Here is a 27,110-nt window from a genome sequence, read left to right as displayed (position 1 = left end):
TTTTTAAATGATACCAATGAACCTGCCTCCACCACTTCCACTGGGAGCTCATTCCACACCGCCACTACTCTCTGCGTAAAGAAGTTCCCCCTCATATTACCCCTAAACTTCTGTCCCTTAATTCTGAAGTCATGTCCTCTTAGCCTCCCTTCTGGCTGTCAAGGTGAGAGAGAGTGATGTGCAAAATCTGGGAGACTGCATCATCCGTGGATCTGTTTGAATGGTATTCGAACTGCATGGTGCGAGGGAGGAAGGCACAGATGTAGTTCTTGATCAGCCTCTCGAAGCATTTCATGATTACTGAGGTGAGGGCCACCGGTCGGCAGTCATTCAAGCAGGCTGGAGAGGCATTCTTAGGCACTGGTACAATGATGGATCTCTTGAAGCAACAAATTAGGGCCAGTCACTCGGCCCTTTGACCCCGCTTCCTCATTTAATAAAATCACGGGTGATCTCGTTATAACCTCAGCTCCATATTCCCTCGGTATCCTTTAACCTGTGCTTACCAGGAATCTACCCATCTCTAACTTAAGAATATTGGAAGACTCTGCTTCTGCCAGCCTTTGAGGAAAAAGGTTCCAAAGATACGGCAGGAAAATAAATGTCATCTAATCTTTTGCTGAAGTGAGTGACCCCTGTTTTTATACAATCATGCTGTCCGAGACCCGGGTTCGATCCTGACAATGGGTGCTTGTCTGTATGGAGTTTATAAGTTCTCCCCATGACATGTGTGGGTTTTCTCTGGGTGCTCCGGTTTCCTCCCACATCCCAAAGACATACAGGTTTGTCGCTTAATTGGTTTAGTATAATTGTGAGTTGTCCCGTGTGTGTGTAGGATAGTGTAAGTGTGTGGGGATCGCTGGTCGTCATGCACTCAGTGGGCTGAAGAGTCTGCGTCTGCGCTGTATCTCTAAACTAAAAACTAAACTAAGCCCCTTCGTTCTAGATTCTTACCCAAAAGGAAATGCACACTCTACATCCAACCTGGCAATCACCCTGTAAAATGGGTATTTAGCGTCTACGGTGAAAATCTGTCAACCAGCAAAGGAAGCTGTTGGGGTTCACTATGTAATGTCGCACAAGCTGCTAGACTCTACTCGGGTCAAAGTTCAAGCCAGCTGCCATTTTGGCAATGGATGAACGACTCTGGATCAGAGCATCACTGACACAACACAGTTGGCTGCCCTCCTGCAATGACATAACACACAACACACACATTTATAATCCCTTGAGGCAAGACCTTTAAAGCCAATAACACTCAGGCTGTTCGGTTCCATCTTATGTCACTGTGACTTATTTTCCATCTGGCACATAAAGCTGCAAAAATCGCTGCTCTCCAGTGAGAGCTGTCTCTTACTCATCGTATGACTGTTCCAAGTGTCTTTTAGGTCACTCAAATACAAACACAATGACATATGTTTACTGTACATAGAATCTTTAAAGTCTTAAAGTATACCAAGATTACATAGGAGTGATATCACAACGTTAAGAATACTCAGAAGGAAATATTAGCACCAAAGTATATTCAAAGAACTAAAAATACTAAAATGGAACGAATATATTTTATCTTATCTTTAGTTCAATTTGGTTTCTATCATTGCTTAGCAGAATCATATATTTTCAGTTATTAGTCCCAACCATACCTCCTCCCTCACATCCATCCAGGGAGCCCAACAGTTCTTCCAGGTGACACAGGGGTTCACATGCACCTCCTCTAAACTTGTCCACTGCATTCAGTGTCCCGATGTGGCCTCCTTTACATCAGCAAAACCAAGCACAACTTGACAACTGTTTCACCGGGTACTTGTGCTCTGTCCGTCTAGGCCTGCTGGATCAGTGGAAGTAAATGGGCAGATGCATTTTGGGTGATCTTTCTACCAGCTATCTTCCCTCATCTCCATCAGTCTAAAGAAGGGTCCCAACCTAAATGATGTCTGTCTATTTCCTTTCACAAATACTGCCTGACCCGCTGAATTCCCCCGGCAGTTTGTTTTTTTGCTTATGAAGAAGGGCCCAGTAAACTGAATGGACAGCCACAATTAGAGGAAAGTAGGGTATTAGGGATGAGCAAAGAGTAGAATTAGAGTGGTGCTTAAGTAACAATGCGCTAACTGCAGGGTGAAATGTGTATAGAAGAGTGGTTCAGTGCAATAGAATTTAAAAAACTGAAATACGAAGTAGGTCAGGCAGCAGCTGTGGAGAGAGCAGCAAAGCTAACTAGGGCAGCACAGTGGCGCAGCAGTAGAGTTGCTGCCTTACAACACTTGCAGCACCAGAGACCTGGGTTCGATCCCGACTACAGCTGCTGTCTGTATGGAGTTTGTATGCTCTCCCCGTGAACGCATGGGTTTTCTCCAAGATCTTCGGTTTCCTCCCACACTCCAAAGACATGCAGGTTTGTAGGTTGATTGGCTTTGTATGAATGTAAAATTGTACCTAGTGCATGTAGGGTAGTGTTAATGTGCTGGGATCGCTGGGTGGCGCAGACTCGGTGGGGCGAAGGGACTGTTCCTCTAAACTAAACTAAAAAAGTTTTAACTGTAGATTGCGGGAGGAAACCCACATGGTCACAGGGAGAACATGCATACTCCGTACAGGCAGCACCCATAGTCTGGATCAAACCCAGGTGTCCAGCACTGTAAGACAGCAACTCTATCATTGAGCTACTGTGTCACCACTTCATTTACTGGGCATTTGACCATTTAACCCCTTCCTTGTTTTGACATCAATTTTGGTCCAGCATTGATGGGCATCTTGGAACTATTTAATTTCCTCCATTCTCACAAGATATGAATGTCCTTCCTCTGTTTTTTGCAGACAATTCTAACCATTGCACTCTACATGAAGCTAGTAGCTGCATCCTCTCTACAAACTACGTAGAGATGCTTTTTTGCATCTCTTTAGGAGTGACTGGGGACTGAGGGGAGGAAGGGGGTGCAGGCTGATGATTCGTAAGTAGCTGGTATTTGTGTCTGACTGTGCATTTCTTCTGTCCCTTCTCCTATTTATCCACTGCTGCAGGATGAACAGCTCATGCTGTACCACGATCAGACAGAGTGCGGCAAAGGAAAGTGTCCATACGACCCTCAGCAGCGAATAGCCTCGGCAATGATTGGTGAGTAATTATAGACGGGGAGCAGTGACGTGGATGGCGGAATGGAAAGTGAGTGGGATGCTATGCCATTTTGGGAATGTTTTTTGCTGGTGAGCTTTGTGGCCACAGATAGGAAAAGTCAGTTAAAACCGGCACTTTGCTCTTCCAACAAGTGCTCATCTTGTTTTTATTGTTGTGCAATTAATGGGTTTTATGGCTTCATGTTGGGTATAAAAGCGCTATTTCTTTGTGCGTTTGCTGCCAGCATCAGAGATTGCATGGCCTGTTCGGTGCCAGCATCAAGTGCCTTGATATTTCAGCTTACACTGACTGATTGTTCCGAAAAATAATTCTACAAAGGTGCAGGCATACATGTAATGGAACACGGTTACAGTGACGGACCACCCCAGCCAGAAGCTGAGATCTCCCACTTCATTCACTGACAGATCACGTGCAATGTAACGCTCCTTTATCATCGCAAACATATGGTTTGATGTCAACCCTTTGACCTTCAGTGATATTTTCCATTTTCCCATGTTACATATCATTGCAGGTTCTGAGTGACATTGCCCATTCATCACCAGATTACTTGGCCTTCGTTCTTGCAGAAAACAGACTTGAGATTGTTTGACAGATGGAAATTTTAGCTTAGAATTTGAATACAGAGCCCAAAAGGGAAATGATGGCATGCAGCTCTGTGCACCACACATCCAAATGTGTGCCTGGTTGTCTTGAACCAGTCCTCAGGACTGAAAGGCAAACAGTTCACTCCATTAACAGAAATGCCAGCGTTGTAACTAAATTCCAGGTTGTTCAGTGCATGAAGAGAAATAAGGACTTGGTTTCTTTTGCAATATTGGATGCCCCAGGTAATGAAGGACATTTGAAACATGGTTGTTGAGGAAGTCAGGAAATTGCCACCAGTTTGCAGATCGGAAAGTCCCATGGTTTTGTGGTATTGTTCTTGTGCAGCATGGTGATTGAGGAATAAATACTGGCCAGACCATTGGGCAAACTTTCCTCAGAAATTGTGCCAGGGGATCTGTTACATCCAACTAAGCTGCCAGATAGGACTTCAGTTGAACATTTTGTCTGAAGGATATCATCCATGACTCTGCAATAGGACTATGTGGGAGGTTCAGTGGAAACGTTTGTGTTGGGTTGGGTTTAATGTCCAACCTTCTGACACAGAAGCTAGAAAACTACCTAACACATGCTGGCAGCAGGGTACAGTATGTTTTGGAGCTAACCTCAATATTATTTGACTTATCGACTGTGGATCTTTACATCTTGCATCACGTAATGTGCTCCAGTTGTTCACACATTTCGATGTTTCCGAAATTGATGACATAATCCGTGCTCGGCTCTCTGGTGATATGGTCCGTATCATTGAACTGTGATATCCCGCACTCTTTCCCTGCCTGCATTTTGTCCCTGTCACTATTTGAATCAAATTAAAAAATAACCTAGTTCATGTCCAATCTTCAAGGTAACAGACACATCTTTCTTCTGCCCTCTATTATGTTTGAGATGAATGCAGGCTACAGCACAGGGAAGGTGCCAACAGCAAAGAGGGACCATTGGGGACCTCGTTGAACATTTTATAACATTGCTGGCATCTTATATGTGATGACACTTTGCATTCTTTGTGTATGATATGCAAAATAAAGAATGTCACTGTGACATGTTGCAATCAATCTTCCTTGCTCAATAACTGGGGACACAAACACTCATTCAGAGTCTGAATGAGGGTTTTGGCCAGAAACTTTGCCTATCTCCTTCGCTCCATAGATGCTGCTGCACCCGCTGTGAGTTTCTCCAGCATTTTTGTGTACCTTCGATTTTCCACCATCTGCAGTTCCTTCTTAAACCCAAACACTCATTTCAGGCAATCTTGTATTTTAATGTATTTTAAAGCGCTCGAGATGTGATCTTTCAGAGAAACCAAACATAGACTGGGTGACCATATCTGATTAGTCCCTAATCTGCCCCTAAACATCCAATTGTATGTAACCTTAATTTTCCATCCCATTCTTACTTCAACATCTCCGTCTTCGGCCAATTGTCCTATCCTAACGATACCTAATGTGAATTCAAGGAATGGCATCTTATTTTCCATCTGCCACATTACATCTCATCAAGTTCAACACTGAATTCATTCAATAATTTTGGATAACCAGCCTTTCCACTTTGCGTCCAAACAGGCTAGTTCTCCTAAAAGGCCCTCCATCTGTAATGTTGACTCAGCTTTTCTCTGGCCACGCATTCTCCCTAACCACTTGCGTGTTTTCAGATTTTCTGTTTTAATTTTAGATTGACAGTTTTTTGCTTTTCAGAAAAACTTCTAGTTTGGCGGCTAAACAGCTGGCGGGCGACATTTTGCGTTTTGGGATGGTCAGTGGGTAACACGAAAGGAGAAAATAATTAATTTCCGCTTGCCTCTTCTTTGTTACACTCCACAGACTCAGCTGTTTCCCAGGGATCTCCAATTCTGGTGTCCTGTTGTACGATCATGTTATTTATTGTCAGGTCTGGTGAGGGAGGGCTAACTGTTGCTGGCTTAAGGAGAGCAGCAGCTGTCCTGCCAGCTGTCATCCATGGAGTCGCTGGGTTGCAACCTAATGCTCCACAATGTGCTGTAGATAATGGGAGTCACATTAGGCTACCATTAGTGTACTGGAGACATCAAATTCTTGAAATGACTTGCTTACACATCACAGGACAGGAGGATTGAGAAGCTCACCATGAGCAGACTGGATCATTGCAGAAATCCCACATAAAACATGTGTTTGCACATTAAGTCAGCGTTGGATTAACGATTAATGTCCAGTCAATCTGGGTGGATGGGCTGAGGCATCGCTGAAAATAGTCATCCAGTCATACAGCATGGAATCATACTCTTCAGCACAACTCGTCAGAGCTGAAAATGGGAACTCACTCGAAATCACAACCACAATGATTGTGTTTATCTACTGGAATTACAGACAATTCCCAGCATTTCGCAATTAGCAGACAAAAACTGAAACCATGCCACATTAGGCAAATGAGCCAAAACATGTTTAAAGATGGCATGATTCAAGATTTGTGTTAAAGAGGGAAAGAGGGATTAGTACAGGTACTTCTTGATTAGTACAGGTGTCAGAGGGTTAAGAGGAGAAGGCAGGAGAATGGGGTTAGGAGGGAGAGATAGGTCAGCCAAGATTGAAAGGCGGAGTAGACTTGATGGGCCGAATGGCCTAAGTTGACTCCTATTCCTTGTGACCTTATGAGTGCTGCAGAAATGAAAGGGTTAGTGAGAGTTGACAGTGAGGTCCTGGGCAGCGAAGAGTGGAGTAGTGAAATGTCAGAAAGGTCCATTTAATGGAATTCAGAGTGGAAGTTTATAAATGGAATTGCTGTGTAATTGACCACCAGGATTTCTTTTGAGGAATCTATATGAGTGGATACAGTTTATGCAGAGAAGCTGTTGATTAGACATTGTTACCCAACAAGGAACAATCTTGCCAGTCTTTTGGGGTGGTTGTTATAATGGACCATGATCCAGCTATGTCCTTGTTGGTAAAAAGCATTGAGGTTACAGTAAGGGCCTGAATCCTAATGCCAGAAATGACCTCACGGATGGGTTAGGTGGCCCTGTGAATGGGTGAGTGTAGTTGCTGAATCATGGCACTCCTGCTGTGGTTGGAGAACAGAGGAGGGAGGCTTCACGGGCCAACTGTGCTTCTCCTGCAGCTCACGTTTGTATGTCACCCATAGTCTGCTGACTCTTATGGGCCTGTCTCACTTTGGCGGTTTTTTAGGTGACTACAGGCCACTGCCGAAAAATGTTCAACATGTTGAGAATTTTCCGGCGACAGTGGCCACAATTTCGGCTGTCGTAGGTTGTCGCCAAGTTAACGTAGGTTGTCACCGGTGTTGACTTCAGTGAATTCCATTGTCCTGGTCGCTGGCAGTCGCCTAAAAATCTTCTAAGTGCGACAGGCCCATTAGTTTTAACTGAGGGAAGTAGAAAGGAGAAGCTGAATGAAGGCAGCTGACATCACCCCCAGACTACTCCTCCCCCCCCCCCCCCCCCCCCCCCCACCCTCACCACCATACCCCTCCCCACCCCTCTTGCATGCTCACAGCTTCACTCATCTGGTTTCAGAGTTGGCATCACAGATCCTTTTAAAACTTCACCAGCAAGAACTTTATGAACTTAGTCATCTCAGCTGTGTTGATGACCAACTCACCACCTATAGTCTCAAAATGACTCTAGCAACAGTTGGACCTGAATGTTCAAAGCATTTAAAGCTAGTGGAGTTACCTGCCACATAATGTCAGGAACCCATTTTCAATCCCGACCTCAGGTGCTGACCGTGTGGGTTTCCTCTAGATCAGTGGTTCTTAACCTGGGGTTCGGGACCCCCATGGGAGGGTCGTTTGGGGCTTTACCGGGGGACATGAAGGGGTCATAAATAACATTTCTATCTGTTGAGCCCATTTTTTGGAACCCAACAAAGGTACATACTACATACAGTATTCTGTTCGCATATGCGCTTACGTATGCCAAAAACGTTAAGAACCACTGCTCTAGATGCTCCAGTTTCATCCTATGTCGCTACACTACACGGGCTGGTCGATTAATTGGACACTGTGATGTGTAGGTAGGTGGGAGAATCTGGGGGTAGTTGATGGAATGTAGGGAGAATGTGGAGGAGTCACTGTGTTTGATGTTTATGTTAAAATGTATTTTGTGTGTCTTGTTGCTTTTTATTGGTATGGCTGTATGGCAAATCAAATTCCTCATATGTTGCAAGAGTACTTGGCTAATAAAGTATGATTATTATGATTATGATTATGAGAAGAGGGACCAGGCCGGGGGTGGGGGCGAGAACTTAGGGGGGCCCAGTGAGTGACCATATGTAGCGGCAGGCCTGGATCGCCGCTGTGAGGAGAAGATAAAACTACTTGGTGCACTTTGTGCTTTTGTTGACTCTTGTGTACTGCCAATGTGAGATCTGCTTTATGATGTTACCTGATTGTACAAAGCATTTCATTGTACCTAGGTACATGTGACAATAAAATATAATTGAGATTAAAACAATGGGATTAATGTAGGATCAGTAGATTAGTTTAGATTGGATTTGTTTTATTGTCATATTGTCAAGGCGATGGAATTCTTTGAAGCTCACAAAGCAAAACGTACACAGGGTAATGATAAATATAGCATTTATCGACAAACTTAAAGATGGAGATGATGTTGTACAGGGCCACACAGTCACGGACATACATGGACTGCAACAAGGGATTGAGCACACAATCCTGATGCATACCAGTAGTGAGGTTATGACTAATTCCAACTGGTAAATAGGGACATTCAGCAGCAAACATTGATCTTGTGCAAGACATCATTTCACATCTCTCCCAAAGATGTGTATTGAAGTCAACACAACGGAGTATTTTCCACAATCACCCATTTTGCACTGGCCCAGAGTGGAGATTCAGTCGATTTTGTGACTCTGCTCAATTATCCTCACATAGCAAAGTCAAGTTTGATGAAGTGTGATTGAATCAGAGAAATAAATCGGACACCTTTGGAACAGATGAGGGGCCAGCAAAAGGAAACAGAGATGATGAGGAACCCACACGAGATCCAGAGGGCAGGATGCAACAGCGAATGGAGACAGATGGCATGCAGATTGGTGCTAACTCTTGGCCATATGCCTGAGTGTTTCCGGTCCTGAACCCTGTAATATTGACAAAACCTATCCTGGCCAGGCTTAGTTGGCTGATAAAAAGAATTGTGATGCTTTCTTCACTTTTCTATGTGTGTAACCTTCTCCAGCTCACTGTGATCAGCGTACTCCCTAAACTCTGGCTTCTCGCCCTTCCTCTGCTCTTGGTGACTGTCCTTAGCTGCCAAATGGAGGAATGCGCTACCTAATCCTCTCCTCTTTTCTACTTTAAGCCGTTCCATAAAACCAGACCCATTGACAAAAATATCCTTATAAGCTAGGTATCAAATTTTTATTTGATGTTGCTCCATTGAAGTCCTCTGTAAAGTTTTACTGCATTTAGATATTATTTTGCAGTTTAAAAAAAAAAGAGACTAGCCTTTGCAAAAGCCTCACTAAAATCTATATCTACATCATCCACCACCCAACCACCATCAATCTCCTTCATCACCTCAAAAAACGTAATCGTTAGTAAGACACAACGTGCCGTGTACAAGGTCCTCATCACCATCTCCTTCTCAATTTCAAATTGCCCTAACATATTTATATGTTCCACACTGATCTCGTTGTCCTCCAAGTCCTTCTGCTCGGTGAATACAGATGCAAAGTAGTACTAGATTAGCACTTCACCATCTTCAGACTCCAAGCATAGATTCTCTCCTTTATCCTCAAGCAGTCCCACCTTCTCCCTGGTCACCCTCTTGTTTTAACATATGAAAAAACGTAACTCGCCAATGACATTTCATGGGCTCTTTTTGCCCTTCCTATTACCCACATGAGTTTATTTCTACTCTGTTTTATATAAGCCCTGTCTGATGCCACCTTCTTAAACCTGACATACTGTTTAAAGAAACCTTCTTGGATACACCTAACAAATTCTGCCCTGTTTAATCCTCTTACACTCCCAATCAATGTTAGGAAAGTCACTATTAGGAAGGTTTGAAGAAGTGTTCCGACCTGAAACATCACCTATTCCTTTTCTCCAGAGATGCTGCCTAAACCCGCTGAGTTACTCCAGCATTTTGTGTCATCTTAGGAAAGTTGAAGTCTACATATCTGATCCACTACCTCCCACTGGCTATTGGGTGGCCTATAACATAATCCCATTAAATGCTTACTTTTTACATTTTTTGAGCTCAACCCATCATGTCTCAGTAGACGTACCCTCCAGTATGTCATCTCTGAGTACCACCGTGACATTCCCCAGGCATGTTGGGCTGCCAGTCATGTCCCTCTTGCAACCAAGTTTCTGTAATGGCCACAACATCATGATTCCAAGCACCGAACCAGACCCTAAGCTCAGCAGCTTTACCGCAATACTCTTTGCACTGAAGTAAACACACTTCATCCCTTCATTACCCCCGTATTCATGAACCATTTCCTGCCTGTCCTTCCTTTGAGATTTACTTATCATAACCTCCACTTTCTGATCAACCCTTCCATTTGCTGGCCTGCCACTGTTGTTCCCACCCTCCTGCCATTCGAGTAGCACTAGCACACCTCCCGCCAAGGATGCTTGTGACCCTCCAGTTCAGATGCAACCTGATCCAGGCCCAGGTTTGATCCTGACTACGGGTGCTGCCTGTACGGAGTTTGTAGGCTCTCCCCTTCTTCAACTGTTTGGATTTTTTTCTCTGAGTGCTCCAGTTTCCTCCAACACTCCAAGGACGTGCAGGTTTGTTGGTTAATTAGCTTTGGTAAAGATTGTAAATTGTTGCTAACGTGTAGGACAGTGCAATTGTACGGAGGGATCGCTGGTCGGCACGGACTTGTTTCAACGCTGTATCTCTAAACAGGGCCCGTTTCAGCGCTGGATCTCTAAACAAAACTAAATAAATAAACAAAGGTCACCTGTGCTCCAGAAGAGATCCCAATTATCTAAAAATCTGAATCCTTATCCCCTGCACCAACTCCTCAGCCAATGCTTTCATCTTTCCTACCCTCCTATTGCTGCCCTCACTAGTACATGGCACTGGTAATACTCCAGAGAACAATCCAGATAATGAGTCTCCAAAGACTCTGCCTGACTTCATCCTACCCCGCTGTGGCTCAGAGCCAGGCCCAGTGCCGCAGACCTAGCTGCTGCTGCTGTCCCCTGAACGGTCAACTCCCTCAACAGTATCCAAAAGGGGTGTACCAGTGTTGCAGAGGAATGGCCACAGGATATTCCTGAACTCCCTGACTACGTCCTTTCCTGGTGCTCACCCAACTATTCTCCACCTGTTCAATGCCTGTTCCTAGGACTCACTCCCTCACATCCCCAACCCAAATCTCCTTTCTTTTAGTACTCACTTACCTAAGTAACTCCTTCAATTTGCTGCAATCCTTCACGCTCCCCCCTATCATCTCACCACCCGGTCTCACTCCTGATTGAAGTTATTCAACAGCACAAATCTCCACCAGATGCCATTCTTCCTCCAATTCAAGCTTTCATTTCATCCGAATATGTTGCTTTCTGGCTCTGTTGAAGAATGATTGGTTTTGTGTAGCTTTGCAAGAGAAATTAGAAAACCATACAGCATGAAAACAGGTTCTTCAGCACACTGAGTGTGCACTGATCATCAAGCACCCATTTTTACAGTAATGGTATCCTAACCCATTTTATTCTCCCCACATTTCCATTAACTAACACCTCCCCTCCCAAGTAGATTCTACCACTTATCTACACATTAGGGGCAATTTACAGTGGGCATCTTTGGAACGTGAGAGGAAATCAGAGCACTGACAGGAAGCCTATACGGTAACAGAGGCGAACGTGCAAATTCCACACAAACAGCACCTAAGGTTAGGATCGAACCTGCTTTGCTGTAACTGTGAATTTGAAACATTACTGCTATGCCATTGTGTCACCCTAAAGTTCAATAGAATATGGAAAGCCATCTTGTCAATGGAGCCACACAAATTAGCAAGTGGTTCACTTCCAAGAGAAACATTAGTAGAGAACACATCTCCCAGTTGTTTTAATTGAAACATTCTTTGAAATGTGTTGTGTTTCAGAAAAGAATGGTAGTTTCACAGCTGCCTCACTCCCTCAAAGTCTGTAATCAAAGACTGGGAACTTTATATTTTGTCATGCCTCTTGTCTGGTTGAAACCACACTGAGAAGGATTGTCACCATTTTCAAAAGGAACCAAGTAAACCAGATAGGACAATACTAGCCACATTGTGTAGGCATGGTTTTGACTCGGAGATAGTGGTTAGCAGTGTCAGAAATACACCCACGTTCCTAGATTTAAAAGGAATAATAAAAACAAAGGAATTATAAGCAAAAATAAACAATGTTGCCAGTTCAGTCAGTTCTGCCATTCACAATAAGAAGATTGAGGGGGGATATTATAGAAGCTTACAAAATTCTTAAGGGGTTGGACAGGCTAGATGCAGGAAGATTGTTCCCGGTGTTGGGGATGTACAGAACAAGGGGTCACAGTTTAAGGATAAAGGGAAAATATTTTAGGACTGAGATGAGAAAAAACATTTTTACACAGAGAGTGGTGAATCTCTGGAATTCTCTGCCACAAAAGGTAGTTGAGGCCAGTTCATTGGCTATATTGAAGAGGGAGTTAGATGTGGCCCTTGTCGCTAAAGGGATCAGGGGGCATGGAGAGAAAGCAGGTACAGGATACTGAGTTGGATGATCAGCCATGATCATATTGAATGGCGGTTGAAGCTTGAAGGGCCAAATGGCCTACTCCTGCACCTATGTTCTATGTTTCTATGTTTCTATCATTACAGATTTGAGTTCAGACTAAAAACCATTTTCTTACCTAATCCTTGGTAAAACTTGTGTCCTTAAGAATTATGTGTGCCGTACAATTTGAGCTTTGGTATCAGCCTCTATTGTTAGTTTACTGTTTTTCACATTTAGTAAAGAATTTTTCGAAGCTTGCTACGTCTAACTGAACATCAATATAGAGAAGAGCCATTACTAGACCGATGATGAATGTTTATGCACTTGAATGGGACTGGCATTGTTCCCTGGATCATTGGAGGCTGAGGGGGGACCTTATAGAATTATGTAAAATTATGAGGGTGATCAAAATTATAAAAAAATCAGGATTATCAGTGAAAAGGTGACTGGTCGCAGTCTTTCTCCCAGGGTAGGAGAATCAAAAACTAGAGGACATGGATTTAAGGTGAGAGGGGAAAGATTTAAAAGGGTCTGAGGGACAAATTTTTCACACGGAAGGTGGTGGGTATATGGGACGAGCTGCCAGAAACAGTGATATAGATAGGTGCAATTACAATAGTTGAAGGACATTTAGATAGGTACATGGATAGAAAATGTTGAGAGGAATATGGAGCAAACATAGGCAAATGTGACTGGTTCCGATGGACAACATGGTGTGCATGGATGAGTTTGGCCGAAGGGCCTAGTTCTCTGCTATATAACTCTATTACTCTATTTATTTGTATGTTTCCATCTGACGCAGAAGAAGGCTGTTCAGCCGATTGAGTTGATGTCATCTCAGATGACAATTTCATACATGTGGCACATACATTGTAAGCTTGAAAAGTACAGATGCAATCAGCCTTTTGTCCAGTGCTTGCAATGAGTGGAAATGTTCCTGAGATAAAGAGATACAAGATACAAGGTACAAGATACATTTATTTATCACATGTACCAACTGGTACAGTGAAATGTGTGGTCACCATACAGCCATACATTTAAAAAAGAGCACAGAACACGATAGACTTTAACATAGACATCCCCACACAGTGGAATCAAAGTTTCCCACTGTGAGGGAAGGCTTCAAGGTTCAGTCATCCTTCTCTGTTGTCCTCTGTTGTTCACCTGTGGTCGGGGGGGGGAGGGGGGGGGGTCCCGAACCCCTCGCTGTCGCCGCTGTTCAGGCCCTCTCGCCGGGATGATGGAACTCCGACGTCGGAACGGGAGAACAACCTCAGCGGCTTGGACATCCGAATCGGCCACTTTCTACTGGAGTCCGCGGCTCCCAAAATCCACAGGCCGTGCTGGGTGGAGAATTCACGCGAAGATGTGCATAACATAGATGGGAGCATTCTGCAATTGGTGTTCCCAAGTGTCTGAGGTCCTTGTCCTTTATGGTGCTGGAGGCTTAGGGTTTGGGAGCTAATGCCACTAAAGCCTGGCTGAACAACTGCAATACAGTTTGTGTATTGAGTGCTCTACCTCCAGTGTGCACTGTTGGTGCAGGGGATGGATGTTCAGGGTGGTGAGTGGAATGCCAGTCAAATAATCTGCTTTGGCCTGGATGCCATTAAGCATCTTGAGATTTTTTGGAGCCGCGTACAACCAGGCAGGTGAAATGTAATCCATCGTAAACTGGAGAGGGGACGTGACCCAAAACGTTCCCCTCACAGATGTTGCCTGACTGGCTGAGTTGCTTCAACACTTTTCATTTTGCTGCAAAATTCATCTGCATTTTCTTGTGTCACCATCGTAATCTTGATTTGTGCCTTGCGGATGCTGGAAAGGCTTTTTGGAAATCAGGAGGTGAGCCACTCCCTGTTGGATATCTGGCATCTAACATTCCTCATCGGTCAATAGTGACCTCCAGAATATTGATGGTGGGGGATTCAGTGACATTTATGCCATTGAATGTCCATGGGTAGGTGGTTGGACTCTCCTTCGTTGAAGGTGGCCATTGCCGATGTTTAGCACATGTTGTACATGGGTTGCATCATTTGCTGAGGAAATGGATGTTGTTACATAAAGGAAATACTTATCTGTGGAGTGAGGATAAGTGATTTATGTCTAAACTGTAGAGAAAAGCTTGGTTGTGAATCTTTGCTGGATCATTATGACATGGAAATTATTAAAGCTATTGGGTAATCCCTCCAGCTGTGTTGTGAGTGAGGTCAACTCCCCTGTTACAGCATCAGGGCATTAGATACTAATTGCATTTACTGCTCACACCCTCAGCTCAAGGGAGCAAAAAACAAAATGCACAAATTGAAAATAAGTCTTTGGTCATACGTCTGGGAATACTTGATTGGTACCCCATCCCCTTATAACAAAGGCCACTGTTCCATTTGTCATTCTAACCCTGCTGAATCATGTTATGTGTTGCAAGTGATACTTTTACTTCCTCAGTAATAAATTTCAGAATTTCCCAATGTTAAAGCTAACCAGTCTTTCTTTCCCACTTCCTTACGTGAATGTTTGTAGTATTTGCATATCTGGGGCAGAGATGTCCGAGCTGCTTCACGGAAGCTCTCTTTCTGCTCTCGTTCCTTCAAAGGGAAATAAATCATTTACTTGTTCAGCCTCTCTTGGGACTAATCTTCTACTGATGCGCCATAGTTGATTTGGGTGGGAATTAATAAGCTTTGGCTTCTTCGTGCTTCCTTTCGGGCACATATGATTTCATTTATTTATAGATATTGTTTATGACACTTTATAAATATTTTAGTTTTGTTTTTTGTATGCTGTTTCACACTTGCTTTTTATTCTTTTATTCTGTTCGAAATAAATAATAAAATAAATAAATAGTTGCAATGTCTTTCTTGATTAAATTACATTCAAATTTCAGTTGGACATTACTGGAATCTGACATGTGGATGTAAAATATGAGAGTCCATCAGCTTTGGGGTGAGCTAGCTAATGTTGTCCAACATTGATATTCTGATAGCTTGTGGCTGGGCAGGTCATAGCACTAATACTTTGCAATTTTAGCTCAGATCTCACGACTGCTTGCGTGTAATAAATGTGTTTGTTCCTCCATATGTTTGAATACGTGTGCGTGTTTGTATGTGTGTGTTTTCTGTGTCCCACCGCATCACCCACACATACCTGGGTCCCAGCCTTATTAAGCTACAATTAAATTTGCCTTTCAGTGAAAATGTTCCCTTCTGAGGTTAATGCCCGGCTCCAGCAATTGCATCTGTTTCCATTTGCTTCAAGGATAAAAAGAGTCTGTGACACACATGCATACTCTAAAGGCTGCACAGTATGTTTGAAGTGTAAAACATTTGAGTAATCTACTGTTGACAGGTCTGAGACAAGATCTAAAAGAGAGCTTGCACATTTACGTTGATGAATAGCACACTGTCCTGTTTAGACAGCCAGGATGACCTGGTTACCTAGCTTGTATTTGAAACCTTAATAAATCATAGCCTGCACAGTCAGTCAGGAGCAGGTTACGGTTTATTTATATGTATAATATATCCAATCGACTATAAGTTGCACTGATACTCGGAACTGTGGGCGGCACGGTGGCGCAGCGGTACAGTGCCAGTGACCTGGGTTCGACCTTGACTGCACGTGCTGTCTGTGCAGATTTTGTAGGTTTTCTCTCTGACCTGTGTGGGTTTCTCTGGGTGCTCTGGTTTTCTCCCACAGACATACATTTAGTAGGCCAATTGGCTTGATAAAATGGTAAATTGTCCCAAGTGTGTGTGGATAGTGTCTGTGTGTGGGGATCGTTGGTCAGCGTGGACTAGGTGGATCGAAGGACCTGTTTCGGCATTGTATCTCTAAATTAAACTAAGCTTGCACTGATACTTAGAACCATCCAATATATATACATTTATTATGCGAAACACTTCACATTCCTGTATTCCTTCCTTAGTCCTGATGCTAACACCTCGGGAATATTCTACCTTGGTTGACATTTTCATTCTGAACATTTCTGTCCTTCCTATTTCTCGGCCCATAATATCGCTTGGTGGCCCCATCTGAAGACAATTGTCTCGAGTGAGGATTATTGCTGCTCTGTGTGGTTTGGCCACACAATGGGTGAACTTATTCAAGTATTTAGTAAGTTATAAACTTTAATAAGTTCTTGGTATTTTGAACCCAACAATTAGCGAGAAGGTTTACGTCTAGTTAACTTAATTTCATAAATTTGAAAACCGCAGTTTGCATACCACAAACTCTTTTATATTAAGAAACAACTTTTTTAATAAACCTTTCCTTAAAACTTAGATTCCTGACAATCTGAATCAATGCAGTTGTCCGTCCCTGCACTTTGTTAAAAATAGTATTGTTCTGTGGGACCCATGCCTACCAGTACTGACTGGCGTTGGTTTCATTTTGTATTCAAATCTAAAACCTTTCATCTTTTGGACCGCAATGCCAATTTTTAGATTAGATGGTCTAACTTTACGATCAACTAATTAGCGTCAGCCCATAAACCTTTTATACAGAGAGAGATTAGCAGAGATTCTGTAAGCCTCACTGAATTCAAACCCATTACTTACCCAGTCCTCTAATGAGCATGGGTATTGCCATCTGTTCTTCGGTATATATCGTGCATGACATCAGTGAATCAGTGCCTCAATTTAAAAATTGTTGTGCTTGTTTAAAAAAAAATGTCATGGTCTTATCCCTCCTTTATTTAGGCTATCCCCTACAGATAGACTCGGCTTGTACTCGCTAGAATATAGGAGATTGAGGGGAGATCTTATAGAAACTTACAAAATTCTTAAGGGGTTGGGCAGGCTAGATGCAGGAAGATTGTTCCCGATGTTGGGGAAGTCCAGGCCAAGGGGTCACAGCTTAAGGATAGAGGGGAAATTCTTTAAGACCGAGATGAGAAAAACATTTTTCACACAGAGAGTGGTGAATCTCTGGAACTCTCTGCCACAGAAAGTAGTTGAGGCCAGTTCATTGGCTATATTTAAGAGGGAGTTAGATGTGGCCCTTGTGGCTAAAGGGATCAGGGGGTATGGAGAGAAGGCAGGTACGGGATACTGAGTTGGATGATCAGCCATGATCATATTGAATTGCGGTGCAGGCTCGACGGGCCGAATGGCCTACTCCTGCACCTATTTTCTATGTATCTATGTACAGCTCTACAGTCGTCTGCAACCTGACTAGAGTTAGAGATGTCTCTAGCAAGGATAAGAAGCACACAGTGCACCGACCGCTGTTCTGATGAACTGTGCCCTGGTCTACTTATTACATGCAGAAACTGCTGGAAATGGTCAGCAGGTCAGGCAACTTCTGCAAAAGTGGAGTCAGCATTTCAAATTAAAGGAAAAAACACAGAAGTGCTGGAGTATCTCAGCAAGACAGGTGGCGTTGCTGGAGAACATAGATAGGTGATGTTTCAGGTCAGGAGCTTCGTTCAGATCTGAAACGTCACCTATCCATGTTCTCCTGAGATGGTGCCTGACCCACTAAATTACTCCCGCACTTTGTGTCTTTATTTGTGAACCAGCATCTGCAGTTTCTTGGATCTCCTTTCAAATTGAAGACTCTTCATCTTTTCTGAGTGTCTTCAGCATTTTCTATTTTAGATTTTAAGTTTTTGATTGACATTTTTTATTGCCTACACAATATTGTTCTGTTGCATTTTCAGATTGTTTCCATGAAAGCATTCAATAAATTGTTCAGGTCAAAAGTCCAGGATGCGACTTGACTATTTATCGTGTTGGTGCAAGTGAATGCTCCTAACTCCCTGTCCCACCTTAATGGTCCAGGTAGACACAAATTGCTGGAGTAACTCAGCAGGCCAGGCTGCATCTCTGGAGAGAAGGAATGAATGATGTTTAGGGTCGAGTCCCTTCTTCAGACTGAATTACTCCAGCAATTCGCAATTCGTGTCTATCTTCAGTTTAAACCAGCATCTGCAGTTCCTTCCTACACTTAATGCTCCAGGTGGGTGTTTCTGAATTTTTTTTTAGTGAGCTAATTGTTGCATCCTGGTTGTGTTGCAGAGGGGGAGCTGTATGCCGGGATTTCCTCTGATTTTATGAGTCGGGATGTGGCGTTCTTCCGCAGCCTGGGACGCCGGCGTGTGATCCGCACTGAACAGTACGATGCAACATGGCTCCAAGGTGAGGGACCATTAGAGCAACCTACATTTGCCAGTAAAAGCTTTCTACTATAAGAATTCGATGAGCAACTTATCTCATTCAGTGCGCACTGATCTCAAGACAAATGAGTATCAATCTGAAGTTTGAACTGTGGACACCGGGAATGGGGAAAAGTCAGGGTCTTTTATTCATGTATAGAGTAGAGAACATAGAAACAAAGGGAATGGGTATATACATGAAATGTACTCTGAAAATAGACCATGTTATTGGGCCGTTGTTGCTGGCTCTTGCACTTTAAGATGAAGAACTTCCTCCGTTTCTTCATTCTGTGACTGCTTTAATATGAGTGACATGTGGAAACATTACCATTTTGGAGATAATTTTCTAATAAATTGGCCCTGATCATCTCAGATTAAGTATGTCTAGAAATTTGCTTTTGGTTAGCAGTGCTATTGAGTAGCAATTATTTGTTTTACTCTGCTTCTGAAATGTTCTTCAATTTAATTTTTACATCCATAATTCATGGTCATGCTGAACTCTGCAGCTGATAGAGTGGATGTGGATTCAGCCAGTGTCCTGCTACTACTTACAAAATGGTACTAGCATCAGTTGTGTAGTTGTGTTCACATACAGACCAAACCTCAGCTTGGTCCCTCACTCTCCCTCTAACTGATTTGGTTAAATCCGCATTGTTTCTCCACAGACCCCAAGTTTGTAAGGGTCCATGCCATCGCTGAGAGCAACAATGAAGAGGACGACAAAGTGTATTTGTTTTTCACCGAGCGCGCTCAAGAGGTGGACAGTGGCAACGGGAAGGTGGTCTATTCGAGAGTGGCTCGGGTTTGCAAGGTACAGAGAATAACTGGGAATGGTCGTAAACCAGAGTACCTCCACAGGGAAGCGTGGATTGATTCACACTTCTGCTCCAGGCATTGTAATGACACCCCACACTTTTCAATGCGTTCTGCTGTCTCTGAGATTCGAATTAAACAGTTTTGGCAGGATGTTGAACTATTCTTTAAGCATCTAGACATGCACGTGAATTGCCAAAGCATTGAGTGCTACAGAACAAATGGCAGCAAATGGAACTAGTTTAGATAAGAACCCATATGTTTACAAGTCTCAAATTATCATTGAAAATGCAGAGTTTAGTTTAGTTTAGAGATAAATCACGGATACAGGCCCTTCGGCTCACTGAGTCTGTGCCGACAAGGAATCCCTACACACTAACTGTATACCACACACTAGGGACAATTTACAATTTTAACAAGCCAATTAACCTTCAAACCTGTACGTCTTTGGAGTGTGGGAGGAAACTGGAGCTCCCGGAGAAAACCCACGCAGGTCACGGGGAGAATGTACAAACTCTGTACAAGCAGCACCTGTAGTCAAGATCGAAACCGGTCTCTGGCGCTGTGAAGCACAACACTACCGCTGCGCCACTGTGCCACCCCCTGCCGAGTTGCCAATAGCTGACATTAGTCTGCCTGGTCTATTAAGCGGACTGTTAGGTCAGTGTTATTAGTAATTATTAGATTTTCATCTTCTCCTTTCCGAGCGTGGATGTATTATTTACATGCCTCCAGCTCTCTTGAAACACCCCATTGTTTGAGAATGATTGGCAGATGATACCCAGACTCTTCAGAGATGTCCATCTACCCTTTCCTCAGAATCCTAGGATACCTCTCGCCTGGACTGGGCAACATTTCCACTTGAGGTCAACCAATCTTTCAAGTACTTCCTCTTTATTTTAATCCTGTCTAATATTACCATTGCCGCCTTGTTTGTGACCTGGACAGCAGCCTCTTGAACAAATGCAAAGTATAGTACTCATTTGACCCCTTGTGCCTTTATAATAAAATTACCCATTTAATTTTTAATCATCCATATCATTTTACAGTGTCTTCTCCTTTTATGATACCCACTGATTTATTTTCATTTCAGGTCATTGGCTTCTTTAGTATCTTTGCATATTTTCTCTGTATATTTTATATTTGACTCAGTTGTCTTTGTATTTTGAATTTATTCTGATAACCTTGCTTCTAATATCTGTAACATGAAATTAAAGACACTCTTTATTTGGATCCCCTCTCTCATGAAAATCTTTATAATTCTAATTTATAACTGAATCTTTTCCTCTTAAATCCTATTTTACCGTTTAGGTTTGACTTGGGATTACAATCAGCACAATATCCCAAAATTAGCTGATCAAAATTAGCAAAATTAACTTCCTTAAACTGAGTATTTTCACCTTTTAAATGTGCGACAATGCTGATCATTTAACTATTTTTAAGATGCCCATCTAATAACAGATTTGAGCATGTGCTTTCATGATGGACAATCAGACTGAGGTCAAGTGAAATAGACAGGATGTAAAACGTGGAGATGGGTGCCCAGCTGATGGACATGTTGTCTTTTCCCCAGAATGATATTGGTGGTCAACGGAGTCTGGTCAATAAATGGAGCACCTTCCTCAAGGCAAGGCTTGTATGTTCCATTCCGAGTTCGGAGGGAATTCAAACACATTTCGATGTATTACGTGAGTATTGCGCGTATTATAATTTTATTATAAACTAAATGGCCAATGTGCTTGGAAATTATTGGGTACAATAATATAAGAGTAATTCTTGGCTGTATTTTGTACACATTTTAACACCTCACACATTATCTAAGGTAGAACCATCCTGCGATTGTCATCAAATTAAGGCATTGGGGCATTGTTTTTCTGTGTATTGACTCCTGATAAAATTGTCTATAGGCAAAGAGTTTAATTTGCCTTCATTTGAACATCAGAACATGTTACCAAAATTTTTTCCAAAGTGATGTATGTTAAACATGCGCAAAGTAGCAGTAGTTGTAAGCCACTGAGACCTTTGAACATTCAACAAGATCGGTAAGGAATGTCTTAAAGATGAGACTGGGTTTTGGGATCAACTTCCACACATTATGACTAAGATCCGTGACAAAATGGCTTTCAGTGGAGGGGAAATTAATCTGCAGATACACTGCAGCCCAAAATTCCAGAAATACAATCCTGAAAGATGACAGACTCGTGGAGGTTTCAGAAATAAGGAGTTATAGAAATATGTAGTGGCATCTTAGATAAAAGGTAATATTGGTAGTGAACATTGCCTTTTCACAGTCTCTGGTAAACATTATTATCCACTGGTTTCTAACACAATGAGAGCTATTTCACCTTTCTTAATACTAGTCAGTTCTGTTCCTTAAAGCCCTTAGCCAAGCTGCCCTGTTTGACAATTAATTGTCTTTGTTAGTGTAAATCCACAGAGATTTCTGTTTGTGGCTGATAATATGCAAAATGAAAAGATTGTTTCCAATAGCTGATACCTCCACTCTGATAGAAGCATGCGGGCATGTGTGAAAGGAAAAGAGAACTCTTGGGACCTCGTTGTACTTCACCTCTTGTTTTTAAATAATTACATTCTTGTTGGGGCACATTCCTTCTTAGCTCCAGCAGTGCTGGCAAAGGTTTTCAGTGCAGTGACTTGCTGGCATTGGTGTAATTGCTCCCGTACATACCCGTCACTCCCATTTGCCCACTTATTTCCCTGCAACCGATTCTCACTCACCAGTCGATCAACTCCCCTTGATTCTCCTACCTCCCCAATACTCAAAGGGAGCAATTTACATTAGCCCATTAAAATACTACACAACCTGGACCATAGCCCTGGAGGAAGGGTGAGAGACTGGGTAGAATTAATGCCTCTTGATAAGTAAGAGCATCAAAGTATATGGGGAGAAGGCAGGAGAATGGGGTTGAGAAGGAAAAATGATCAGCCATGATTGAACGGCCAAATGAGCCATATGGCCTAATTCTACTCCTATGCCGTGTGGACTTACCTTACTGAGGAGCGTTTGCATAGACTCTCGTCGCTGAGTTAACACTTTGGGAATTTAAGATATAATTTTCAAAACCTATTTCTTCTCCTCACCGACAATGCCAACATTCATTGCCCATTCCCTCATGGTTGTGTAACAGAGCAAGTAATAAACCACACTGAAGGTCTGGAGTTATGTACGGACCAGACTTGGTAATGATGGCAGATTTAATTATCTGAGAGACATTAATTAACCAAATGGGGTTTTAGAACCATTTGGCAGAATTACTTTTGCAATAAAAATCACACAATCAATTAATTATTTAATTTAAATTCCTTAAATCCTATTATGGGATTTTAACTCGTGTCTCTGAGTGAATCATTGAGATCTGTGGCTTCGAGTCCACATGAATATAGTTGACAGTTTAATACAGGGTAAAGGATGACACACTCTCAGAAGTGGCCATCGCTTATCCGAGACTGTTAACTCATCCTTGGCTTTTCAATGTAAATATGCATCAAGGAAGCCATTGCAATGTTTTTACGAAAAGCCGATGTCTTCGAGTTTCTCAGTGAACTTTCACTACTTCCCCCTCCGCACGTATGTGTGTGTGTGTGTGTGTGTGAGACCACTGCCCCTCCCCGCCTCCAAGTGCGTGCACCCACACACACGCACGCGCACACACACGCAAGCACACACACACACACACACACACACACACACACACACACACACACACACACACACACACACACACACACACACACACACACACACACACACACACACACACACACACACACACACACACACACAGAGTCCAGTCATCTCTCTGATCATGTTCCTGTGATGGAAAATATAACTGTCAAAATTGCTAACTTTAACAGTGTGATCTATTACTTGCAGCATGCTTGGGATAACCCTAAGTAAGATACTGGATTGGTATTTTAAATTACAAGCCTCACAGTCAAGATTTGAGTATTTTCCACTGGTACCAACTTTCCCTGTTTTCTCCGCAGAGGATGTCTTCATTCTCAACGGGAAAGACAAAAAGAACCCACTGATCTATGGAGTTTTCACAACATCCAGGTGAGGGCCTTTTGCAAAGAGAATGTTGGACAGTGAATGGTTTCACCAAAGAGCTGTTGAAAAAGCAACAAAACCATGTCAGTATTATTCAGTGAAAGCTAGGCTCAACTTAATATGTTGTAATCAATTTATATTACCCAAAGTGTTTTAAAATATTACTTGGAACAATCCCTCCGGCTAATCGGCCCATGATACAACGTACTTATAAATCAGTCATTTCTCCCAAGAATGCTGTGTTCCTTGTCCATTTGGTCTGGCTGCCCATTTCTTTCACTGCAGCTATCCTATGCCCACGTCAATATGGCCTGCATACCCACCCTAAATCCCCCCAACCCGTCTCTTCTCCTAATGACATTTCTTAAAACCCAACCCTTTGTCAAATGCTTTTTCTAACGTCTTCATTTGACTTAGCATCTATTTTTGTCCACGTACACTCTTGTGAAGCATCTTCAACCATTTGCTCGATTAAAGTCACAGTATAGAAGGAAATTGTTCTCGAAGGATCCCCGATAGGCGTAAGATGGAGCTTGTCTGCCATAAGGACCAAATGCCAGCTCGTACCCATTGGACCGTTGGCACCCATGATCATTTTACAGCATGATGCGGCATCTTCAGACTAGAAACTCAAAGGTTACAGATAGCAAAGCGACCAATAACGCTATCCACAATTTAACTTTGGCTAAAGTAAACAAGCTGCACAAAGAACCTGCAATCTCTTATCAGAGAGTTCAAAGCTGACCCCGGACAGGCAGCGGGCTGTTAGAACTACAAAGTATCTCTTCAGAAGGTCATTATTTGGTGATAAGCAGCCTATTTATCTATGAGTCTGTAAAGGGAGAGGGAGCAAAGTCCTTGATTTTGGCTCATTTTGTGGGTGTGGTTACATCCACTCCTCGTATTGTACTGTCTAGCCACATAACAGGCACTTAGAGTCCGTGGTCCCCATCTTTTACTTGGACAACTCAGTGAGCTTTAAAATAATCTGTAATCACACGTCTGTCTTTTGCATCTGCCATCAGACCTTGATTTTAATTAAATGTTGCACCGCATTAAAATAAGGCTATTTGTGTCACTTTATTGTTGTTTTCTTTTTAAAATGATGCCCTTTGTTATTTTTTAAGAGAGATTTGTTTCTAAGACAGCTGTTTCTAAAACAGGATGCACAGATAAGTTGTTTTTATTGAGGAGATGCTGTCTCTCATATGAGTAACTCCGGACAGCACTGGCAAGATTGCTAGCACACAGCCCCTTTGGACTAATCACAACGATGTGCCACACATCTCCAGGCTGTTATGGACAGGACGGCATCTAAATTATAGGAAGGGAGTGAGCAGCGAGTGAACTCACGGTCAACTCAGCTAGGACCTGGAAATAAATTGCATGTTTATACTTTTCCTGGGTATGAAGGGGGTTGGGTGGCCGTGAGCGTGCTTTAATGCACAGCCTCACTGCCTCATTAACCATCTCAGAATCCAACAAAACTGGAGCGGAAGCAACTTATCCTTAAACCCGAGAATTGCCTGGGAATATGAAACGGCGAAATCAGTATTGCCACTGCTGTGCCGACCAATGTTTACAAAGAGGGGAGTAACCTGCAGCAAGCGGTCGATCTTGCAACAGGCAAAGTCTATTTAAACAGCGTAGAAACAGGCCCTTTGGTCCAACTTACCCACACCAATCAACATGATCCACCTACACTAGTCCCACCTGTCTGTGTTTGGCCCATATCCCTCCAAACCTATCCTACCCATGTACCATCAATAAGCAGCAAGCAGACTACAGAGTCTAGCCAAACTACAGATTAAAGATCACAAAATTCGGTGTTCTTTAGATCAATGTGCTCTGTCAGCAAAAATGCAGAGACAAAACGATAGCTACAGCCAATCTTTGACATGAAATCAATCTCAGGTACTTAACACAGTCTGCAGTAGGGGAATTAATCTTTTTGTTCTGATATAATATGCACTAATATTAGCGAAGCATTGTATTGTTGCTATGCTACTATTATTTACTTATGTTTGTATAGTGCAATTTCTAATTTTTTTTAAAGCTGCACAATTCTGGCTGTTGCTCCATATGTTTTCACCCAATTATTCAAACCATCTCACTGTACAATCTCCTTTTTAACTCATTCTTTCCCAGGTCCTCAAATGGCTCCGACTCCATGCTTCCCTCAGTTTTTATGTTTTTATCCTCAAAAGCTACCACTTAACTTTCCTCCTGATCTTTTCTTTATCCCCCCCCCCCCCCCCCCCCCCCCCCCCCTCCGTAAATTGCCCCAAGTGCACAGGGAGATAATAAGATAGTGGAATCACATAGAACTAGTATGAATGGGTGATCAATAGGAGGCGTGGACGTGGTGGGCTGTAGGGCCTGTTTCCTTGCTGTGTCTTTCAACCAATTAAGACAAAAAACATTTTCCGGTTATAAAGAAATATAAATAAAAGGCCAAATTTCACCAATATAAGTGGCTGGGAAAATCTGTGGACATTTCACATCTCTCCCACAGGACACCAATGAGGAATCCAACATTGGAACACAGTTGTCCCAAGAGGGGCTGTGGAGATCTTTAAGACTTCTACTTCAACCCAAAGATCCCTAGCCTTCCCACAGTTACATGGGTAATAGGCAGCCAGCCATTCCGAATGGACTTCCAGCTTTTAATCAGATTTGAGATATTACCTTTTCCTTTCTTTGATCGCATCTTACTGAGCCTGTTGTTTCCTGCTTAGGTTTTTCACTGAAATTCAGACACAATAGTGCTATTATATATGGTGGTCATTTGTCCCTTATTATTAAATGGATATTACGAATCTTGGTGGTAATGAGCACATGAAGACATGAGCAAAAAACAAACTGAGAACATTGATCAGCCTATGTGGGTGGAAGGTGAGGAGGTGTGAGTGGCGATGTTTTGGGTCAATGCTGGGTCTCAATCTGAAACAGCCAAATTCCTTTCCCCCACAGATGCTGCCCGACCTGCTGAATTCCTCGAGCAGTTCGGTTTTTGCTCCAGATTCCAGCATCTGCAGTCTCTTGCGGCTCCAGAGACATAAGTAACTTGCACTTACATAAAGCATTTAACACAGGATCACCTCAAATTACTGAACTAAACTAAAGAAAGAGGCTTTTTAACTATACCCCGATACACGCGACAATTAACTAAACTGAAACGGCGGTTTAGTTTCTAATATCTCGGTCCTGGGGTAGATTCTAAGGTGGACCATGGATGTAAAGTGGACATTCAGTAGTTCAGGCCGACAAGGCTGAAGACGCTGCCTTCAATGGTACAGTGACAGAGGGGGAAAAGTGAACGGGAAGTTGTGGGGGCTTTAAAAGGCTGCTGTTTGAATGTTTGGACAGTAATTTTATGTTGGAGATATCAGAGGAAACAGGATCATAGTGGGTGAGTGAGTACAAGGATGATCAGCGAGCCAGAAATTGAGGCGGTTTCTCCCACGTTGGTGCCGATTTTAATCTGTAAGAGATCCAGGTGGAGCACAAAACAAAGATGTGCAACCACTGGAATTTACTGTTGGCTGCATGTGAGGCAAGATGTCACCCACTGGCTGTCAATGTGGGTCAGTCAGCTGTCTTTCCAGCAGCACATCTGCTGATATTTTGTCTGC

The 27,110-nt window shown here is 42.8% G+C and overlaps 1 protein-coding gene across 1 annotated transcript in view; it reads left to right on the top strand.

The window, feature by feature from the left end:
• sema3h (sema domain, immunoglobulin domain (Ig), short basic domain, secreted, (semaphorin) 3H) overlaps window positions 1-27,110 on the top strand; it is a 128,132-nt gene that overhangs the window by 79,576 nt on the left and 21,446 nt on the right. Inside the window, exons 5-9 of the mRNA XM_055647751.1 lie at window positions 3,022-3,115; window positions 18,454-18,573; window positions 19,256-19,401; window positions 20,977-21,091; window positions 23,412-23,481. Coding sequence (XP_055503726.1) covers window positions 3,022-3,115; window positions 18,454-18,573; window positions 19,256-19,401; window positions 20,977-21,091; window positions 23,412-23,481 — 545 coding nt within the window. The remainder of the gene's footprint in view (window positions 1-3,021; window positions 3,116-18,453; window positions 18,574-19,255; window positions 19,402-20,976; window positions 21,092-23,411; window positions 23,482-27,110) is intronic.

Source organism: Leucoraja erinacea, chromosome 16 (genome assembly GCF_028641065.1).
Source record: "Leucoraja erinacea ecotype New England chromosome 16, Leri_hhj_1, whole genome shotgun sequence".
In the NCBI taxonomy this organism is placed as follows: Eukaryota; Metazoa; Chordata; class Chondrichthyes; order Rajiformes; family Rajidae; genus Leucoraja; species Leucoraja erinaceus.
The sequence above is the reverse complement of the archived record's forward strand: the minus strand, read 5'-3'. Positions and strand labels throughout refer to the sequence as shown.